This window comes from Cyclopterus lumpus, chromosome 6 (genome assembly GCF_009769545.1).
Source record: "Cyclopterus lumpus isolate fCycLum1 chromosome 6, fCycLum1.pri, whole genome shotgun sequence".
Classification (NCBI taxonomy): Eukaryota; Metazoa; Chordata; class Actinopteri; order Perciformes; family Cyclopteridae; genus Cyclopterus; species Cyclopterus lumpus.
In genome coordinates this window covers 25882035-25901246 of record NC_046971.1, presented here as the reverse complement: position 1 = coordinate 25901246, position 19212 = coordinate 25882035, and the positions used below count along the sequence as shown (strand labels likewise).

Genomic DNA, 19212 nt, shown 5'->3' with positions numbered 1-19212 from the left:
GCAGAGGCCAGATCCCAATGTCGCATAGGTGCGGGGCAATGCCGTAACGGAAACACATGAGACTCCCCTGCAGAATAACCCTGAGAGGGCCCCCCCCCCCATAAAGAAAGACTTGTAATTTCCCAGAATACACCGCGGCCCAACAATAACACCAGTCCGCGTAGCAGGAGGCCCTAGTGGATGCCTGTTACGATTGCCTTTACAACTATTATTTAAAACTTATAAAGCCAGTTTAAAATACTTTTTTTTATTGTGTAGCTTTATATGAGAGACAACTTTGAGGGATATCTTATTGTTATTACGTAATGTAATATTATTTATTTATTACATTATTCGGCCCAGATTCGGCAGCCGATAAACCGGTTGCCATGTCTCAGACAGAATCTGCCCATGTCCGTAACAGCTACACCTGGGCCAGACATGGCAACGGTGAAATGTGCCAAAGGTGGCTCACATTTGGCCGCATCGAGCCGGAACACAGCCGAGTCAGCCGACACGTAGCCGCAATACGGCCGAGTGCGCTGGCTAGTGTTGGATTAAAAAATAAATAAATAAATACATTTAAAAATTAAAAAATTGCCACGCGAGGCCCCCTGTCCCTGCGAGGCCCTGTGGGGGTGATCTCTACGGGCCTGGTGCGGGGGTTTCAGATACTGTTGGGCGATCCGACGAGCACTTTGTTTGGAGCATACTGACCCCTCACCAGAGTAGTCACACTCAATCAGGTCACAAGTTAAGTTAAAATATGCATTCAAATACAAATAAACAAGATATGTGCCACATTATGGCTCCTGGGTGTCCAATGCGGTTAAAGTTAAAGCCCAGGTTATTGTGTCTCCATGGGGACAGTAGTACGGCTCTGGCACCGACCCCCTATAGGCCCCCTTATTTGGGCCGGTACGTGCCTTAGATAAACCAAACAGAAGTTTGGAGACGGCCTGCAGTATCAGAGGGGGCATTGTTGTCTTGTCCCCTTGACGTATACATGCTTCCACAACAAGTATGCAAATGTGTCATGCCGATAAAGATGCCTGCACTGAAGAGTTGGGCTATTATATTATATCTGGCCCCTATAGGGGAGGGTGATGGGATCAGACAAGAAGTCAGAGGGGGGAAAGCGAGAGTAGTAGTGCGGGGGGGGGGGGGGGTCCCCGGTTTTGTTTTTAACTTGTCGGCTGACAGCTCAATTAGGCCAAATTATAATTAATCCGCGGGGGAGAACCCATCGGGCCCCACTTCCTCTCCATCTCTCCATCCCTTCTCCCCTCCCTGAAGAGGTCAAACACACCCTAACAAACGGACGTGTTTTCCCTCGGACGATGACTCATCTCATTCGAATAGGAAAAGAAAACGGGCTTTTGTTTGAGGGAACGAGGGGCCACGATCGGTTGGAAACGATGAACGGATTGAATGAAATGAGAGAAAACGTTGGCTTTGATGTGGGAACAGGAGAGCGGCAAACTATTAGTCAAAAGAATATTGGGGAATTTTGAATTTTTCTGCGTAGCAGCATGAATCTAGAGACGCCAATCAAACTGAAATATCTCATCACCATCTCCTATAGTGCCACCACGAGGATGACTTTGGGTTTCTTGTGAAATGGCTCAACAACTGTTTGCTTTAAGAAGAAGAAGAATACATTTTATTTGTATTATATATTTAAAAGGTACTCAAGGCACTTTACATTGTAAAAACAAACAATAGACGGAATAACAATGTACACAAGAGAGATTGCGTAACAGTAAGAAACAAAATAACTTAACTTAACTAGCATCACAGCTTAAAAGCAGATTTAAATAAATGAGTTTTAAATAATGTTTTCAAAGTGGCGAGTGACGGAGAATGTCTGAGGTGATGGGGAGAGAGTTTATTTATTGTGGAGAAGAGGACCTTTGGGGTTGGTGGAGCCAGAGTGGATGATGCATGAGTAGTAGGTGGAGCGTGTTGAGAGCCAGCTTGTATTGGTGTGTACTGTGAGTCTGGTTTTGAGTGTGGGTGAAAGACGGTTCTGGTTGTGAGAGGGCAAGCTGATCAAGGCAGGAGGAGGACAGCGTGTTATTGGAGAGGTAGACCAGGTCTGTGGGGGAGGGGCTAAACGAGGACTGGAGGGTGGAGGCTTCTGCAGCGAGACAGGCTGACGGGGATGAGGGGCAGGTGGACTTAGCAGGGTCATGGTGCGCGTCTGTTTGGGGTCTGGGATGTCATGTCCATGATGATGGCTAGGTGGTCGGAGATGGTCAGAGCCAGAGAGGTGATTGATGCGGAGTCCTGTGGAGCAGACCAGGTCCAGGGTGTGGCCGTGGTTGTGGGTGGGGAACTTGATGTGCATGTCCAGAAACTCGGTGGCTGTTTTCCAATCAGAGGAGTGGATGTTGTGGTCACCGAGCAGCAGGATGGAAGGTGAGAGGGAGCAGAGCTGGGTCAGGAATTCAGAGAGGAAGGTAGGGTTGGGTTTGGGGGGGCGGTACATAATAGAGATAAGGGGTTTAGGACCAGAGAGTTTGAATGTCAGGTGTTCAAATGAGGATGGGGTTTGGATTGTAATCAGGCTGTTTTTTATGCGTTGGTGGTAAACAGCTGCAATTCTTCCTCTGGGCCATCAGAGGAAGGTTGGGTTGGGTTTGGGGGGGCGGGTTTGCAGATGATGAACTTGCACTGGGAGCCGATGTGGACATCACTGGGACGGATGTAAGAGAGGTGGTTTCTGTTTATGGATCTGTGAATGCGGTGTGGGAGTGGCGAAGTGTCTGTTCTGTCACAATAGTCACAATGGGGAGAGCTGCAGATGAGTGTTAATGACAGATCAGGCCAGTAGGGGGAGCTGTCGTGGCAAACAGTGCTGGGGGGCAGCAGCGTAGAAGAAGAGGAGGCGGTGTGTTGGCAGGACCGCGGTTTTCCCGCGGTCGGGCTACTTTTCAAGTGTTGCCGCGGGGTGAATTTTTTGTCCGCTGGTTCGGGTAGACCTATTTTGCATGCAAATTACATGAATATCTTTAAATAAAAATCCATATTTTAAATGAAATAATTTATTTATACCCAAATCCTACCAAACCGACTCCAGATCAGCAAAGCAACAGGTTAGTTTGTCCGTCAGTGAATTGGTCTACACGTTCACAGAGCTATATTTTATTGATGATAATATACTGTATCTAATTACACAAGGCCATTTTAGGACCTAGGTGAAATAACTGTTTAGGGAAAACTGCTTTTAATGCTGGCATACTAAACATTTGGTGTTACTTTGTAGATATTACAATACATTTGGCAATGATAGCAATGCTGTTGGACTTTAAAAGCAGTGTATATGGTTTGGCACGGGCATATTTTGAGTTCTGCTATAGGGCTGGTTTTGTCACACAGACCTGGCAACCCTGTGTGTTGGTGAAGAGTGAATAGTCAGACGAGCAGGCGGCTACCCAGCTTTTTGAGGTGAATACCATCGTTCCTAGAAGAGGAAGAGATGGGGACTTTAGTTTAGATATCAATGGTGCCCAGAGGATGAATCGCTATGGCTGTTGTGTTCCCCCAAGTGACGCGCCACCAGTAGGTCAAAACATTCACCTATCCAGTGATATATCCAAACGGTAACCTCTGGTTCCGAAGAGTGAAAACAAGTGTAAACCTGCATTCTCTCCCCTGACCACCAGGGGGCGACTCCTCTGGTTGTATAGAAGTCTATGCTTCATGTGTTAAAGCTGCATTCTCTCCCCTGACCACCAGGGGGCGACTCCTCTGGTTGTATAGAAGTCTATGCTTCATGTGTTAAAGCTGCATTCTCTCCCCTGACCACCAGGGGGCGACTCCTCTGGTTGTATAGAAGTCTATGCTTCATGTGTTAAAGCTGCATTCTCTCTACTGACCACCAGGGGGCGACTCCTCTGGTTGTATTGAAGTCTATGCTTCATGTGTTAAAGCTGCATTCTCTCCCCTGGCCACCAGGGGGTGACTCCTCTGGTTGTATAGAAGTCTATGCTTCATGTGTTAAAGCTGCATTCTCTCCCCTGGCCACCAGGGGGTGACTCCTCTGGTTGTATAGAAGTCTATATAAATGACTCTACTTCTCTTGATTTATTCCCTCAGTAAACATTGTAAACATTAGTTTTTGGTCTCAATCTCTAGTTTCAAGTCTTCTTCAATACAGCGTGATGTTCATTTAGTAAATTATGGTCATTTAGAGTCAAACAGACCATAAAGCAGGGGATGCTTTCGGGCGGGGCTACAAGGTGATTGACAGGTCTCACTTGTTATTCAATTAAATTCAATTCAGTTTATTTTGTATAGCCCAATATCACAAATTACAAACTCCCCTCAGAGGGCTTTACAATCTGTACACATACGACATCCCTGACCTTTGACCTCACATCGGATCAGGAAAAACTCCCCAAAAATAACCTTTGACAGGGAAAAAAGGGAAGAAACCTTCAGGAGAGCAACAGAGGAGGATCCCTCTCCCCGGATGGACAGAAGAATAGATGTCATGTGACCAGAATGAACAGCATTTACAAAGTTACATAAACACATTACATGAATATGACAATGTATGAATGGAACTCCACAATCCATGAAATGGAAGGAGGTAGAGAGTTGGATACAGAATCTACATGACGGGTTGCTACAACACGTTTGGACAAACATTTCTCCCGACTCCCTCCACCATGAAGTCGTTAGTGACATGATCTTAATAACCAGATTGTCATGAACTTTGTTTCAGATACTCATCTTCCCCTCGGGATGGGTTGTAATCCCTTTTGTGAGCCTCTGACTTTTTATCAAATGCAATCATGAGGTCAAAATCTTAAGTTCTCCTGTAGCCTGATTTATGACTAAAGACTAAACTGAAACCTCTGCTGTACTTTGTGTTTGGTGCCGAGTAGCAAGTAGCAGCTCTAAGATGGTTCAGCTCAGACATTCATGCGGTCGATAGAACAAATTATTGTTAGAACACGGAAATGGTGGCAACCAGGGAAGAGGAGGAGGGTGTCAAATTGCTCCTCTGCTTTCGATTAAAAAACTTTGAGTGGCTGAGACCAGAGGAATTGAAAACCAGATGGAAAAACAAGCTGTGATCCTCGTGAGAGCTCAGCGAGAACTCGCCAGAGCGGCGGTGCAGCTTTTTAGTTTCTGGAAAGAAATGACGCGTTCCCTGACCAGGCCACACCGCTGATAGACGGTTTAGCTAGAGGCAGGAGTTTGTGTGGGGGGAGGGGGGTTGGTCCCGAGTGAGGTATCATCTTTCCCTGGCCTGGAGTCTAGTCATACCTTTGGGGCAGAAGGTGATCTATTCAATAGCAGCTGCCTGCACGCTGGTGCTGGAGAGATGATCGATACAGGCTCACACAGCTTTGAGGAGAAGTCACGCCATCACTGACAACGCAGTAAATACAAGTAAACACAGATGTGCGCCTGCATGTCACACGGAGAAACTCCATCGTGGACTAACTGGTTCAAAATGTGGTCTTGTGAAGGGGTTTAGGGGCCAACATGTGACAGTTCACCACACCTGCCACCTCTGGAGCTCTCAAGAGTCACATCAGGACAGAAAAGTGAAGAGGAAAAAAAGCTTAGTTTTCGCTCCTGTGCCTTTATATAAAGATGTAGGCTCTGCGGTTTCAGTAGGTGGGTCCACAGGGTTGTTTTTCTATTTACAATAAATACGCTCTCTTCTTTTGCTTTTGGATGCAGTCTGGCACCTTAATGTCCAAAGTACACGATATAATATTATTAATTAAACTTCCTGTCGCTATATAAAGTAGTGACAATAAGCTCCACCAAACCAGCAGCAACATTAAAGTGATGAACAGTAATGCTTCAATGGTTATAATCCATTAATATACTATATCATATTCTGCATAGTGAGAACTTTTACATTTGAAAGCCCACTTTAATTTGGATGTTAATACTTGTTTACTTTACCTTTAATGTAACAGTATTCCACTCTGCAGTATTACTACTTTACGTATTGATTGAGTACTTCTTCCATAATATTGAAATATTAAAAGGAGTTTCTTCCACTCACACACCGTCTGTCTGTCGTGACGTGGAAACAGGAAGCCTCACTTAACTGGAGATTCGTAGCGTTATGTCATGTCATCAAATCTGCCCTTTAGGTGGAAGATCTTTAGTACAGTAGGTCAAATATGAACTGACTGCTTAGGTTCTTCATCATTAACACAAAGTTGACCTCTAAAAGATGGATCGTCATGCTGATTACAGACACGTGCGGTTTCATTGTGACAACAACGCTGCGTAGCGTAACATCACGTGATGAACACCTAAAATAACCTTCCTGTTGAACGGGTCTCGACAACCGGAACAAAGTTGTAGACAACTCTTGAAAACAACACAATTGAGCGACATTGGGACATTTGACGCCTTCGAGATGGATTTCCGATCAGCAGATGTAAATCTTCTCTCAACAATATGCACCAATTGGTCCCGATCGAACGGCAGCGCCGTGGCCACGTGGACCGGGCGGCTCCGCTAGAGACGCTGCCACACGGTGTCACGTGAGGGGTTAGCATGTGGTGTTTAAGCTAGCTGTTAAACAGCTAGAATAATTGACACTGCATTGAATGCTAGTTCTTTACACCTTAAAGAGACAGTACGAATTGTTAGAAAAGAATGGCGTGAAGTTGTTTGTCTCTGCTGTTTTTGTTGGAAATAAAATGTAAAAAGTTCTACGTTGATGCAACAATGTAGTAAAACACTCACTGTGTCCCCATACTACACCAGAAAAAGAGTTGGTGTTCCCATTCAAATGAAACACCTGAACAGACATCTATGGTGATAATAGAGTTGTGACCCAGTTGGATCTATAAGGTCAGCTGTTGAGTCAAACACCACATTTGACTTAAATAGTTATGTTCTTTATTTACCCATTTCTCAAACATAAGTTCATCGATCCCATTCTTACATTCCCCACCTTTCACAGTAAAACAGTTGATTAACAACATTTATTTCCAGTGTTCAAAAGCAATGCAAAATGTACATGACATTGAAATGAATGTAGTGGCTTAATCCACTTTGGAAAATATTCTTTTCAATATAAGTGTTCATATTTATTACATAGACATAAGTCTGTTTTTGGTGTTCATGTCACAAAACAATAGGGAGTGACTCCGTAACAGTTTCAGGACATCTTTTGGACCCATGCTAAATAAAAATAAAATTTTAAATATTAAATTCAAACAAACAAACCGAACATAATAAAATGACAACATATAAAACTGGATGACATCGAATGAAAAGTCTGCTTAAGGTCTTCAACACAAAATGTTTTGCATATTTTAGCCGCCAATTTATTCCACCTCAAGTAGAATGTAAATCACTGACCATCATCTACTGGAGGATAACGGGCTAAAAACGATATAAAAAATGTAACACCAGATCTGTTCAAGTAAACGTCCACTTTGGTGTCGACATTTAAAACCAAACGGCTTCAACGACAAATGTATGTATATTTTTTGGACAAACATCAGTCTATGATATTTTCTAGGCACCCTAAAATCTACAGGTGGATATTCCATTTCCAAATATATAGGTGGCCATTTAGCTCCCATTCTATGGTTGTGAATTTGAGTAAACTGGAGATGTAAATGGAAGCATTGACACAGCAGTGAAAAGAAGAAATAATGAGGTGACCTTTGAGCTTATATCATGACGGTTTGTGGATTTAGAATCTAGGCACTAAAACAGTTTCCCTGTGGCCTCTGGACACAATAGTCTTACAAGCATCTCTCTCTCTCACACACACACACACACACACATAAAGTGGACCACCTAATAAAGTGCAACTGTGTTACTACCTACCTTAAAGTACTACCTCACCCTATTCGGTGTGCCTCATTGCTGACAGTGCTGTTCCACGTGAACAGAGATGCCTGTGCTCCTCCAGTGTCTCACATCAGACGATGGCCGTCTCTCACCCGGAGGCTAAGAGATCTGGGTCAACGGAAAGTCTTCCTCCAGTGTAGCCTCACCCCAGAGTGGTTCAAATACCCAAAGTGCATCTTATTTTGTATTTATCATTTGGATGTCTTAAAAAAAACACATACACTCGCACAAAGAAATGCAACCACTGTCTTAAATGATAAGTTTGAATGTTTTTTTTGTAAAAAAGGAAAACATGAAATAGGCCACAGGTAGTATAATCAAATACAATGTTACTACCATACTCTGAGTATAACAAAATGCAGTTGAAGCATGCGTGGTTGGCTTCTTCACTCGGGGAAGAAAAGCACTTGCAATAAGGTTTACAAATACGTTCCCTCATTAGTAAACCATATTGCAGGCATTCCTTTGGAAGCATTCATATCAATGGCTTCCCTCATCAAAAGGTTTCCCCAGGAAGACACCACCCCCATACAGTCCCTTTAACCATCCAGGGTGCCTTACAGTTTGAAAGCACATCCTCAGAGGTCCGATTGGTTTGGAGACCCTGAGGCGGGGTTTGGCCCTGCAAAGAGAGCCAAAGGAAGTCCTTTCGTTAAATGTACAGTACGTCTTTGCGTGTACAAGATAACATGCATGGAGGAGCTGCAGGTCCAGCTGTGGTCTCTGTAGCGCAGCGGGGAAGTCGGGATGAGCCGGCAGGAGGATCTCATCGGACCGCAGTGGCCTACAATACAGAATAGTATACATTACTCTCTGCACTGGCAATATATTTAAATAGTATCAGCATTAGGTTGAGCTGATTTTGTCCTCCTATTAAAAAGTACAAGGCAAGAAGTATTCTTACTGTGCCATCTAATATTAGATACGGTTTAGAAAATGTTCCTCAAACAGGAGGAAGTAGTGCATTTGTTGGCGACGCCAATAATGTAGTAAGTTTGAATTAAACTCCTATAAACTTCTAACTGAAAGCAATATTATGAACTAGAAAAATCAACTCTAGAAACGTCCATTTCAGTTTACACACGGTTTGCCGTCATTACATCCCAGAGGTGTACTGGCCGTCTGGCTGCCACTTTGGACTGAATCCAATAAACAAAGTATTAAAAAGGTACACGGACCCCGGATGAACTTGCTGACGTTACCCACTCAAGACAGTAATTGCTATAGTAGCCATGTTGGCGCTGTCCTTTCCAGAGAAATCAGTCCACAGTTATGGGGGACCAGGAATTCGGGGAAGGTCTCGTTATTTAAAGTCACATTACAATTCATTCGTACATTGGTAATGCAAAGAACTAAATTGTTACATAACGTAGCTTCCGATCCTGAAGATCAGAAAAACAAGAACAATAATGCTGTGTTCAAAGAAGCGCTGCACATTGTTTGTGCGAGTAGATTCTGTGCAAAGTCAAAGCACAGACGCGAATGGCGCAGCAGGAATGGAACGAAGCGGAAGAGTCACCCAACGATGAGTTGCCAAAGTCGCCCCCCTTTAAAACCACAAATAGTCGGACGAGTAAAGCGCTAAGAGTAAAGTAAAGCCCTGAGAGTAAAGTAAAGCACTGAGAGTAAAGTAAAGCCCTGAGAGTAAAGTAAAGCACTGAGAGTAAAGTAAAGCCCTGAGAGTAAAGTAAAGCCCTGAGAGTAAAGTAAAGCCCTGAGAGTAGAGTAAAGTAAAGCCCTGAGAGTAAAGTAAAGCCCTGAGAGTAAAGTAAAGCCCTGAGAGTAGAGTAAAGTAAAGCCCTGAGAGTAAAGTAAAGCCCTGAGAGTAGAGTAAAGTAAAGCCCCGAGAGTAAAGTAAAGCCCCGAGAGTAAAGTAAAGCCCTGAGAGTAAAGTAAAGCACTGAGTAAAGTAAAGCCCTGAGAGTAAAGTAAAGCCCTGAGAGTAAAGTAAAGCCCTGTGAGTAAAGTAAAGCCCTGAGAGTAAAGTAAAGCCCTGAGTGTAAAGTAAAGCCCTGAGTGTAAAGTAAAGCCCTGTGAGTAAAGTAAAGCCCTGAGAGTAAAGTAAAGCCCTGAGAGTAAAGTAAAGCGCTGAGTGTAAAGTAAAGCCCTGTGAGTAAAGTAAAGCCCTGAGAGTAGAGTAAAGTAAAGCCCTGAGAGTAAATTAAAGTAAAGCCCTGAGAGTAGAGTAAAGCCCTGAGAGTAAAGTAAAGCGCTGAGTGTAAAGTAAAGCCCTGAGAGTAGAGTAAAGCCCTGAGAGTAAAGTAAAGCCCTGAGAGTAGAGTAAAGTAAAGCCCTGAGAGTAAAGTAAAGTAAAGTCCTGAGAGTAGAGTAAAGCCCTGAGTGTAAAGTAAAGCCCTGAGAGTAAAGTAAAGCCCTGAGTGTAAAGTAAAGCCCTGAGTGTAAAGTAAAGCCCTGAGAGTAAAGTAAAGCCCTGTGAGTAAAGTAAAGCCCTGAGAGTAGAGTAAAGTAAAGCCCTGAGAGTAAAGTAAAGTAAAGCCCTGAGAGTAGAGTAAAGTAAAGCCCTGAGAGTAAAGTAAAGTAAAGCCTGAGAGTAGAGTAAAGTAAAGCCCTGAGTGTAAAGTAAAGCCCTGAGAGTAAAGTAAAGCCCTGTGAGTAAAGTAAAGCCCTGAGAGTAGAGTAAAGTAAAGCCCTGTGAGTAAAGTAAAGCCCTGAGAGTAGAGTAAAGTAAAGCCCTGTGAGTAAAGTAAAGCCCTGAGAGTAGAGTAAAGTATTTGCAACGTGTTTGGCGTCACCGCAGCGTAACAGGAAGGACTCTTCTGCCATGATCACTCTGCCGGTACATGTTCTGTCCAAACACAAATGGATATCAATTAGGGTGCGTTTATAACCCTGGAGTTCTTATGGGTATTCTGAAGCTCCGGCTCAAAGCAACCGTGTACAAGTTTATTAGATATGATTCGGGCAAATTCTATTTTTCGATAGAGACAAGACATATTCGGAGATTCAAACTAAATCTGTTCCCCCAGTGTGAAATCCTTCCACTTCTCGATCTGGCCGCCCGGCAGTGAGTTCCAGCGACGTGCAGGTTAAATATGTGGCTGTTGGGGATTCATTGCGTCAGAGTTTTGAGGAACGCCAGTTGACGAGGTCACATTTCATAAACGTGCAGTGTCATCACGGCTCATCCCACCGAGAAGCAGTGTGGAAACATCCCGTGGGCGCCAGGCGACCCGCTCGGCGGCTTTATGCACACTGGCTGGTAAACCAATATTTTCCGAATATCTTTTAAATGCAGGTTTTCATCAGACAAAAACATGGTATTTAAGCTTTCTGTCCATCCTCATACCAGAACTTGTTACCCCGAGAAGCCCAGTACATCTGCTTTGATTTAACGCGACACACAAAGCCAACCAAGCGTTTACCGTTTTCAAAAGGGGTTGTCTGCAGGATGAGGAGCTCCTCCCGTGTGCAGTGACTCGATATAGGCCAAGGCACTCTGCAGGGAGGTCAGACAGTAGCCTTCCTCTCCGATCAAATAGCTGAAAAAGAGAAGCGAATATATATCAGCTGATACCAAGGCACCTGGAAGCTAGAGTTAGACACACGGTTGTGAGCTTTCCTTTCATTTGAGCTTTTTGAGGTCAAAGAAAACAATCAAAAGTGAAACAAACGATTTCATGTGAACAGAACTAAACAAAATGAGGCCCGACTGCAAACGGCCAAGAACAGAAAAGATATACAAGTTATTCATTTCCATGAACAACATTTTCCCACAGAAGTAAAAGGACCAAACACATTAAAAAGAGATGTGCCCCCCTCCTCTACCTTTAGAGCCGGTACACGTGTATTAGAAGGTCGGGCAGCATGATGGATGGAGGGGCACATACAGATATATGTGTGTGTGAAGAACGAGTGATTAAGGAGATTTGTTCAGGGAACCGGCGGAGAAGAGACAGAAGGGGGCTGGAGAGCAAGTCAACTGACCTTTGACTAATGAGAGCGACTGTACAGCGACACAAGGAGTGAGAGCTGGAGGAAGGAAAGGTGATAAGGAGACGCTCATCCTAAAAAGCATGCGTTGGTAACCTTTCTTCCACCAAGGACAACATGACTAAAAAAAAATCTTCAAAAATGTAAAGTATGCCTGCCGCCCCACACACAAAAACTGTGCATGTTAAATGTTACTAAAATTACACTGACAAATACTAGACCTGGACACCCGCCTCAAATGTAGTTTCTGTTGAAGAGTTACTAATCATCCAACTCTTGACAATAATTAGATGGCTAGAATGTGACCTAAACAAGTACATGTAAAGACAAGCTAAATCAAAACCACGAGTCAATGTAAACATTGGCTTGTTGTACTGAGGGGCTCAACAACACATTAAGAAGAAAGAAATGTACACTTTATTGTTCCCAATGGGGAAATCCTTCTCTGCATTGTACCCATTCTTAGTTATTAAGGAGCAGAGGGCTGCAGTGAAGCACCCGGGGAGCAACTGGGGGTTCAGTGTCTTGCTCAAGGACACTTCAACATGAACTCTGGGGAGAGCGGGGATGGAACCGGGTACCTCGTGGTTACCAGACGACCTCTCTCCCCATGAGCTACAGCCGTCCCCTGTGTTAACGGCATCTACAGTAAATTCCATCCTGGCACAAGTTTCGTTGACCAAGCATGGCATTGGGGACATTGGGAAGCAAAAGATGCTTTTATTTTAATTTCACTTTGTACTCAAATAAGGACAACAAATTTAAAAAAAAGTAAACGGAAACGCACACCCAATGAGACTTCACCAGGCTCCATTTGTTTAGTATGTCAAATTAAGTAATGTTTGGTCATTGCTTAATGTAACTTTAAAAGGCTTTATACTTTGATTAATGTGTGAACTGTAGTCATGACATTATGGTTATTATTGTGCTTGAGATAAACTCGCTGACTCAACCCTTTCCAAGGGTACAGCCCAAGTCTCTTCATTGTCGTTTCCTCGCTTGAACCGGAAGTTGTTCTGCGCCGCCATGTTGACGCCCATTTTCTGCTCTGAGGATCGAGGAGGCACGAGAGCAGGCTTCCAGGAAGTGTTAACGCTCAACCCGCCCCCTCGATGTTCATCAGTCATTTGATTGGACGATGCAGATGATCGGACTGATCGCTGCAGTTTCATACCAGAGTAAAGACACACAGATTAAAATCAAGTTATATTTTAAACTGATGGTGAATCAGAAAAACAATCTAATTTATATGTTCATTATAGGTCTGAACAACAGAAAACAAAATCAACTTCCTTCATTTATAAAAAGATTTGTCTTTTCTTGATCTGTTATTTCTCTCAATAGTAGTTTACCACCATTAAATCAACTAAAAACATTATGCGATCATTTTTATGTGGACTTTTATGAGAAAAGTGTCCAGACCAGGAAACAAGTCAGTTCCACTGATCATGCGTCTCTCCTGACAGCTGATATCACCCTCTCATAGCCTTGTGGCTGGCTCCTCCACCACCCTGCACATCAACTACATAAACATCAAGCAGTACTTCATTTGTATTTTTTTGGGGGAGAAAAGACCAAATCCCAAATGTCCTGACATTCCTTTGGCTACTGCCAATCTAACCAGATGGTTTTTTACAGCCTACTGTTTTTATGTCGTGAGTAGACCTCTTTGGGTGTGGCCTGAACTCACATGCAACGACACTCGGCATGATGAGTCCCCCGACCGAAGACCACCGGGCCTCCCCAGCTGGCCAACTCCACAGCTTATCTTGGCATTTGCTAGCATGTATTCAGTGGCCGTTGTGGCTTATGCCGAAAAAACATATTGTATATGAATACTAGAGTCTGACCGAAGATCCAGATATATTATCAAATATTTAACACTTTTAAAAAATCTGCACTGAGGGAGATCCTCGAAAACAATCTGCTCAAGTGCTCTCGTGAGCAAACTGTAATGTAAAGATACTGGTTGAGTATAGAAGGCTTTTTTAAATTCTGAAGCATTATTTTTGATCCAATTCCACTGATGATTTTGTCATTATGTTAAGCTTGTTTCCCACGGTATAAGTGCTCCATTAAAGGGTCCCGTTTGGTGCTAGGCAGGTAGTGTATTTAGAGTGAGAGAGCAAGATGATGTCACCATTCAAGGACTTGAATTCTTTAGCAAATTAGGAGTTACCCGATTTTAACGTGAAACACAGAAATTAATTAAATTGACCTACATGAAAATGTATAAGGCTGTACCAATTGTCTTGTATGTTTACTTGGCAGAATGTAATGATTGCGTTTCCTAACCATATTGTTCTGCCACTACGACTTTGATACCATCATCCCCGTCAGCCTGTCTCGCTGCAGAAGCCTCCACCCTCCAGTCCTCGTTTAGCCCCTCCCCCACAGACCTGGTCTACCTCTCCAATAACACGCTGTCCTCCTCCTGCCTTGATCAGCTTGCCCTCTCACAACCAGAACCGTCTCTTTCACCCACACTCAAAACCAGACTCACAGTACACACCAATACAAGCTGGCTCTCAACACGCTCCACCTACTACTCATGCATCATCCACTCTGGTTCCACCAACCCCAAAGGTCCTCTTCTCCACAATAAATAAACTTCTCAAACCTCTGGACAATTGCTCACACTCACCACTGAGAAATGCTACTCCTTCCCATCTTTCTACAAAAACAGAATTGAGACCAACTACACACAACCGATCCTCAAACCTGGCCTGGATCCCAACAGCCCACAACAACTAACCTCCATCGACCACTCCATCCTCCTCTGATGCCCTCGCCTGGTTCAAGTCTTACCTCTCAACAAATCCCATCACAACGTACAGACAGTGAAGGAAGGCCCACTGACATACAGACAGTGAAGGAAGGCCCACTGACGTACAGACAGTGAGGGAAAGCCCACTGACACAGACAGTGAAGCCCACTGACACATACAGTGAAGCCCACTGACACAGACAGTGAAGGAAGGCTCACTGACACAGACGGCGAAGGAAAGCCCACTGACACACAGACGGCGAAGGAAAGCCCACTGACATACAGACAGTGAAGGAAGGCCCACTGACATACAGACAGTGAAGGAAAGCCCACTGACACAGACGGCGAAGGAAAGCCCACTGACAGACGGCGAAGGAAAGCCCACTGACACAGACAGTGAAGGAAAGCCCACTGACGTACAGACAGTGAGGGAAAGCCCACTGACGCACAGACAGTGAGGGAAAGCCCACTGACGCACAGACAGTGAGGGAAAGCCCACTGACGCACAGACAGTGAAGCCCACTGACACAGACAGTGAAGGAAAGCCCACTGACACACATACAGTGAAGCCCACTGACACAGACAGTGAAGGAAAGCCCACTGACACAGACAGTGAGGGAAAGCCCACTGACATACAGACAGTGAAGGAAAGCCCACTGACGTACAGACAGTGAAGCCCACTGACACACATACAGTGAAGCCCACTGACACAGACAGTGAAGGAAAGCCCACTGACATACAGACAGTGAAGCCCACTGACACACATACAGTGAAGCCCACTGACACAGACAGTGAAGGAAAGCCCAGACATACAGACAGTGAAGCCCACTCACACACATACAGTGAAGCCCACTGACACAGACAGTGAAGGAAAGCCCACTGACATACAGACAGTGAAGCCCACTGACACACATACAGTGAAGCCCACTGACACAGACAGTGAAGGAAAGCCCAGACATACAGACAGTGAAGCCCACTGACACACATACAGTGAAGCCCACTGACACAGACAGTGAAGGAAAGCCCAGACATACAGACAGTGAAGCCCACTCACACACATACAGTGAAGCCCACTGACACAGACAGTGAAGGAAAGCCCACTGACATACAGACAGTGAAGCCCACTGACACACAGAGACCCGTCTACAAAACGTGTTAAAGCCACTCAGACCAAGGAGCAACACGTCAAACATTAAAGCACCTTTCAGACAGACACCCCGAACTTTTCAAAGAGTTCAAAGAACGACAGGTAATCAAATGTGATTATAAACATGATGCACACCTTAAGCTCACCCACATACAGCCTAACACGAGTAGCCTTTGACGACCAGTCTATATGATCATGAGGTCACAATGCACAAGTGTACTAAATGATGCAAAATGTCTACATGCTGCTGGAGCCTGAGGAGAAATAATTATTCCATGAATTAAGATAAAATATAAACTCTACAATTGCTCATACTTATGGAAGGAACTATGTAGTCATCTGGTCAGATACGGACAAAAGGCCTACAGAGCCGTGTATAATCAATGCTGTGATGACACCATGTAGTTTTCATTAATGTCTTGCTGTAGGCTAATACTAATATTAATACCATTTGTTAAGTGTTGAAAAAGCTGGGCAGGAACAAGCTGCCAAAAAGGGAACCATACAGATGTTTTATTTATTACTATTATAGATAAATATACCAGTATCGTATCGAATTCTGGTATCGTGATATTCATGGCAGGTATCGTATCAAAGTTTTAATTTTGGTACCGTGACAACCCTACTCCTCACCCCCCCTACTCTGTGCAACCATTGGACCTGGGGGGACAGAGCCTTCTCCATAGCTGCCCCCTCCATCTGGAACTCAGACATCCTCCATCACTTGCCACTTTCAAAACAGCACTTTTCAAAACATTGGATTTAATTCTGCATTTAGCCTGTCATACTAGTTTACATTTTTAAATTTGTTTATCTCTTACTATTGTCATTGTTCTTGTTTTGTTGTTGCTTCTATTGTTTGTCTTTACCATGTTAAGTGCTTCGAGTAACTTTTAAAGCACTTTACAAATAAAATGTATTATGTTACTGAGTACAAGGCCATTTGACAGCATCTTCTACGACATGGGCGAAGGGTATTGTGCATGGAGTTGGTCATGCCACCATCTGTTCCCATCATGATGACTCACCCTTCGTGAATGAACTCCTCCAGAGCGGCGCATTCGGACACCAGCTGAGGACACTGGCACCGCAGAGCCACGAAGGACAGGATGGGCAACAGGTCATCCGCGCCTCTGCCGAGACGAAAAGGAGGAAGCGGGCGGTGAGATCGAGTCAGGCAGGAAAAACAGAAGTAAATAAGAGTGACATTTACAGAGTACGATGGCGTGGGCTCCCCAGGGAAATGCATGGAAACCAACTACAACGTAGCTCTTAATGGGCTGCGTGTTCAGGATGGAAATGATAAAGCACTCCCTCTCCCCGAGATCTGTCGGGAGGACAAATTGCTGCCTTGGAGATGATGACAGCCTGATAGCATTCTCTCTGTGTGCAGACAGTGACCGTTTGTTTATCAGGACTCACACGCAGGGGCTAACTGTGGGTCAGCTGGCCCCTCGACTGACCCTGGAAGCGTGCAACTGGATACTCTTCTCCTGCAGGGTTCTGGAAGGTGTGCACAGGCTTGTGTAACAGCGGCAAGCTGGACCACACACACAAACACACACACACACGCACACACACTTTGTGAGCTCACCGCTGTAAACACAAGACATTGATCCTCTCGCTTTTAAAACTGGTGTCACCGCATTCCAAGTGTAAAGTGCACTCTTCCCACATAAAAACTGATCTCGGTGAGAAGATTGGAACTCATTTTGGGTTTGCAACCCTTTCTAAGTTAGTGGAGGATGTCAAAAAACAGCAGAAATGCGGGGTAAGGGTTCTTAAATAACAGAATATAGAGGGGCAAGTGGTGACCAGTCTAGCAGCAGAAAGGCAGAGGGAAAAGAAAGGGATATGGACAAAAGAGAACAAATGAGCTCCCGGTTGGTCAAGGACAAAGACCTGACATCATGCCGGTGATTGAATAAAAGAGGCCAGCGAGGACAATAAAGGGCATCTGTGTGTGAGACTGTAAATGAGAAACTAAAGTGGAAGGGGAGAGCTAAATATGCATTGAAAATACAAGATTCACTAAATCCCAGCAGGGATCCGACCGAGAACACTGCAGCCTGGGAGTCGGGCCTTGATGAAAATACATGTTCTGGGAGTCAGTGACGCACAGAAAGGCAACCTGTATTTAGAGGGACAAACATTGGCCATAATCAGGACAGAAAAAAAAACATTTTACTGGTACATCGGAGGCTGGGAATTACACGGTCTTAATAATACCCCCTGAAAACAGTTTGAATGAATCAGAGCTGCAAGCAGCCACTGGCTAGATTATGACATTGGGAAATGATGAGCAAGTAGTGCCAGAGTCTGTTGTCAAAAACAGATGTTGCTTTGGTGAGAACACAAAAGAGCAGCATTATGGAGACGATTGAAGGGAACGAGCTGTCCGACACAACTGCATGCTTGGTGTCCACCACGAAGACACAAACAAATCATCCGCTCACGTCGCATGCAAGGTTTGGCCGCGTTTCTAACTAACAAACAGCATGATTCTGTTTGCAGTTCGGGGAACGTGCCAAGTTGTACCATTTTACCATGTCCAGAGTAAACACACAACTAAATAAATCCTTCAATGTCACAACTTTTTGGCTTTACTTTGCTTTTCCATGCTTTGAAAAGCGCAGTGCCTGGTCAACTCGTCTGCTCTGCCGTCGCCGATCACTTCACGCGTATTCCAATACAAGGAGACAGATATGGAGCAGGAGACATAGCTTTAGACATTCACCAAAAGAGCATTAGTGGACCCAACAACAGGAGAAAAAAAGGAAAGCAAGGGGGACGAGGACAAACGTGTAGCCAAGATATCAGATAACAGAGGAACAGGATTTGATCCCTGATACTGGGTGTTTGTATAGAGTGCAGTGAAACCCAGAGGCCGTTCACACACGCACCCTCCCAGTGAAAACTTAGTCTAGGACTAGGATCCACCTTAGAACAAACAATGACTATTAGTTTGTTTACTAGCAAGTTCAAAAGAAGTCTCTGATAAACAACATTGATGCAAACTTATCTTCAGTCCACAAACTCAGTGGAGAAATAAAACCAAGTATTGATGAAGTTAATTGTAAGGGCAGCACTGCTTTCCCTCCTGGATGTGGTTCACGGGATAACGTCAAGCCACAACAAGATCATCTACATTGAAACACGTATGGATGCAGAGGAAAAAAGTTTTTAGTCAAACTTTGTCCCCACAAACCAATTAAAAAAATGTTAGTCCACAACGCACTGCATGTTCACAACAATGGGTGCTCCAACTCACTGAGCCTTTGTGCGACTCGAACTCTGCATCATCATAATTCAACAAAACTCCTCTTCCCAAAGCCCCACATTGGGCCCCGGGTCTGTTTCAAAACCAGACAGGACGACCCACTTTTAGACTTGGCCTGGAAGATGCACTCTTTGGGGGGGGGGCAGCCAATAGACCACGACAACCCCCGCTGTGCCGGGCTTAACTGAGCACTGATGAGACCTGACAGGGCAGTTAGCAAGGCAGAGAGTCCTTA

The 19212-nt window shown here is 44.4% G+C and overlaps 1 protein-coding gene across 3 annotated transcripts in view; it reads right to left on the bottom strand.

Annotated features, from left to right (window-relative positions):
* Nucleotides 1-6850: 6850 nt before the first annotated feature.
* vps9d1 (VPS9 domain containing 1) overlaps nucleotides 6851-19212 on the bottom strand; it is a 38898-nt gene continuing 26536 nt past the window's right edge. Inside the window, exons 15-17 of one of the 3 annotated variants that reach the window (XM_034535366.1) lie at nucleotides 16726-16830; nucleotides 11217-11333; nucleotides 6851-8617 (exon numbers count right to left, since the gene is read on the bottom strand). In XM_034535366.1, the coding sequence (XP_034391257.1) occupies nucleotides 11222-11333; nucleotides 16726-16830 (217 nt within the window). In that variant the 3' untranslated portion in view covers nucleotides 6851-8617; nucleotides 11217-11221. Of the gene's footprint in view, nucleotides 8618-11216; nucleotides 11334-16725; nucleotides 17238-19212 lie in introns of those variants that run through there. The other 2 variants (XR_004609599.1, XM_034535367.1) reach the window with 2 other exon arrangements.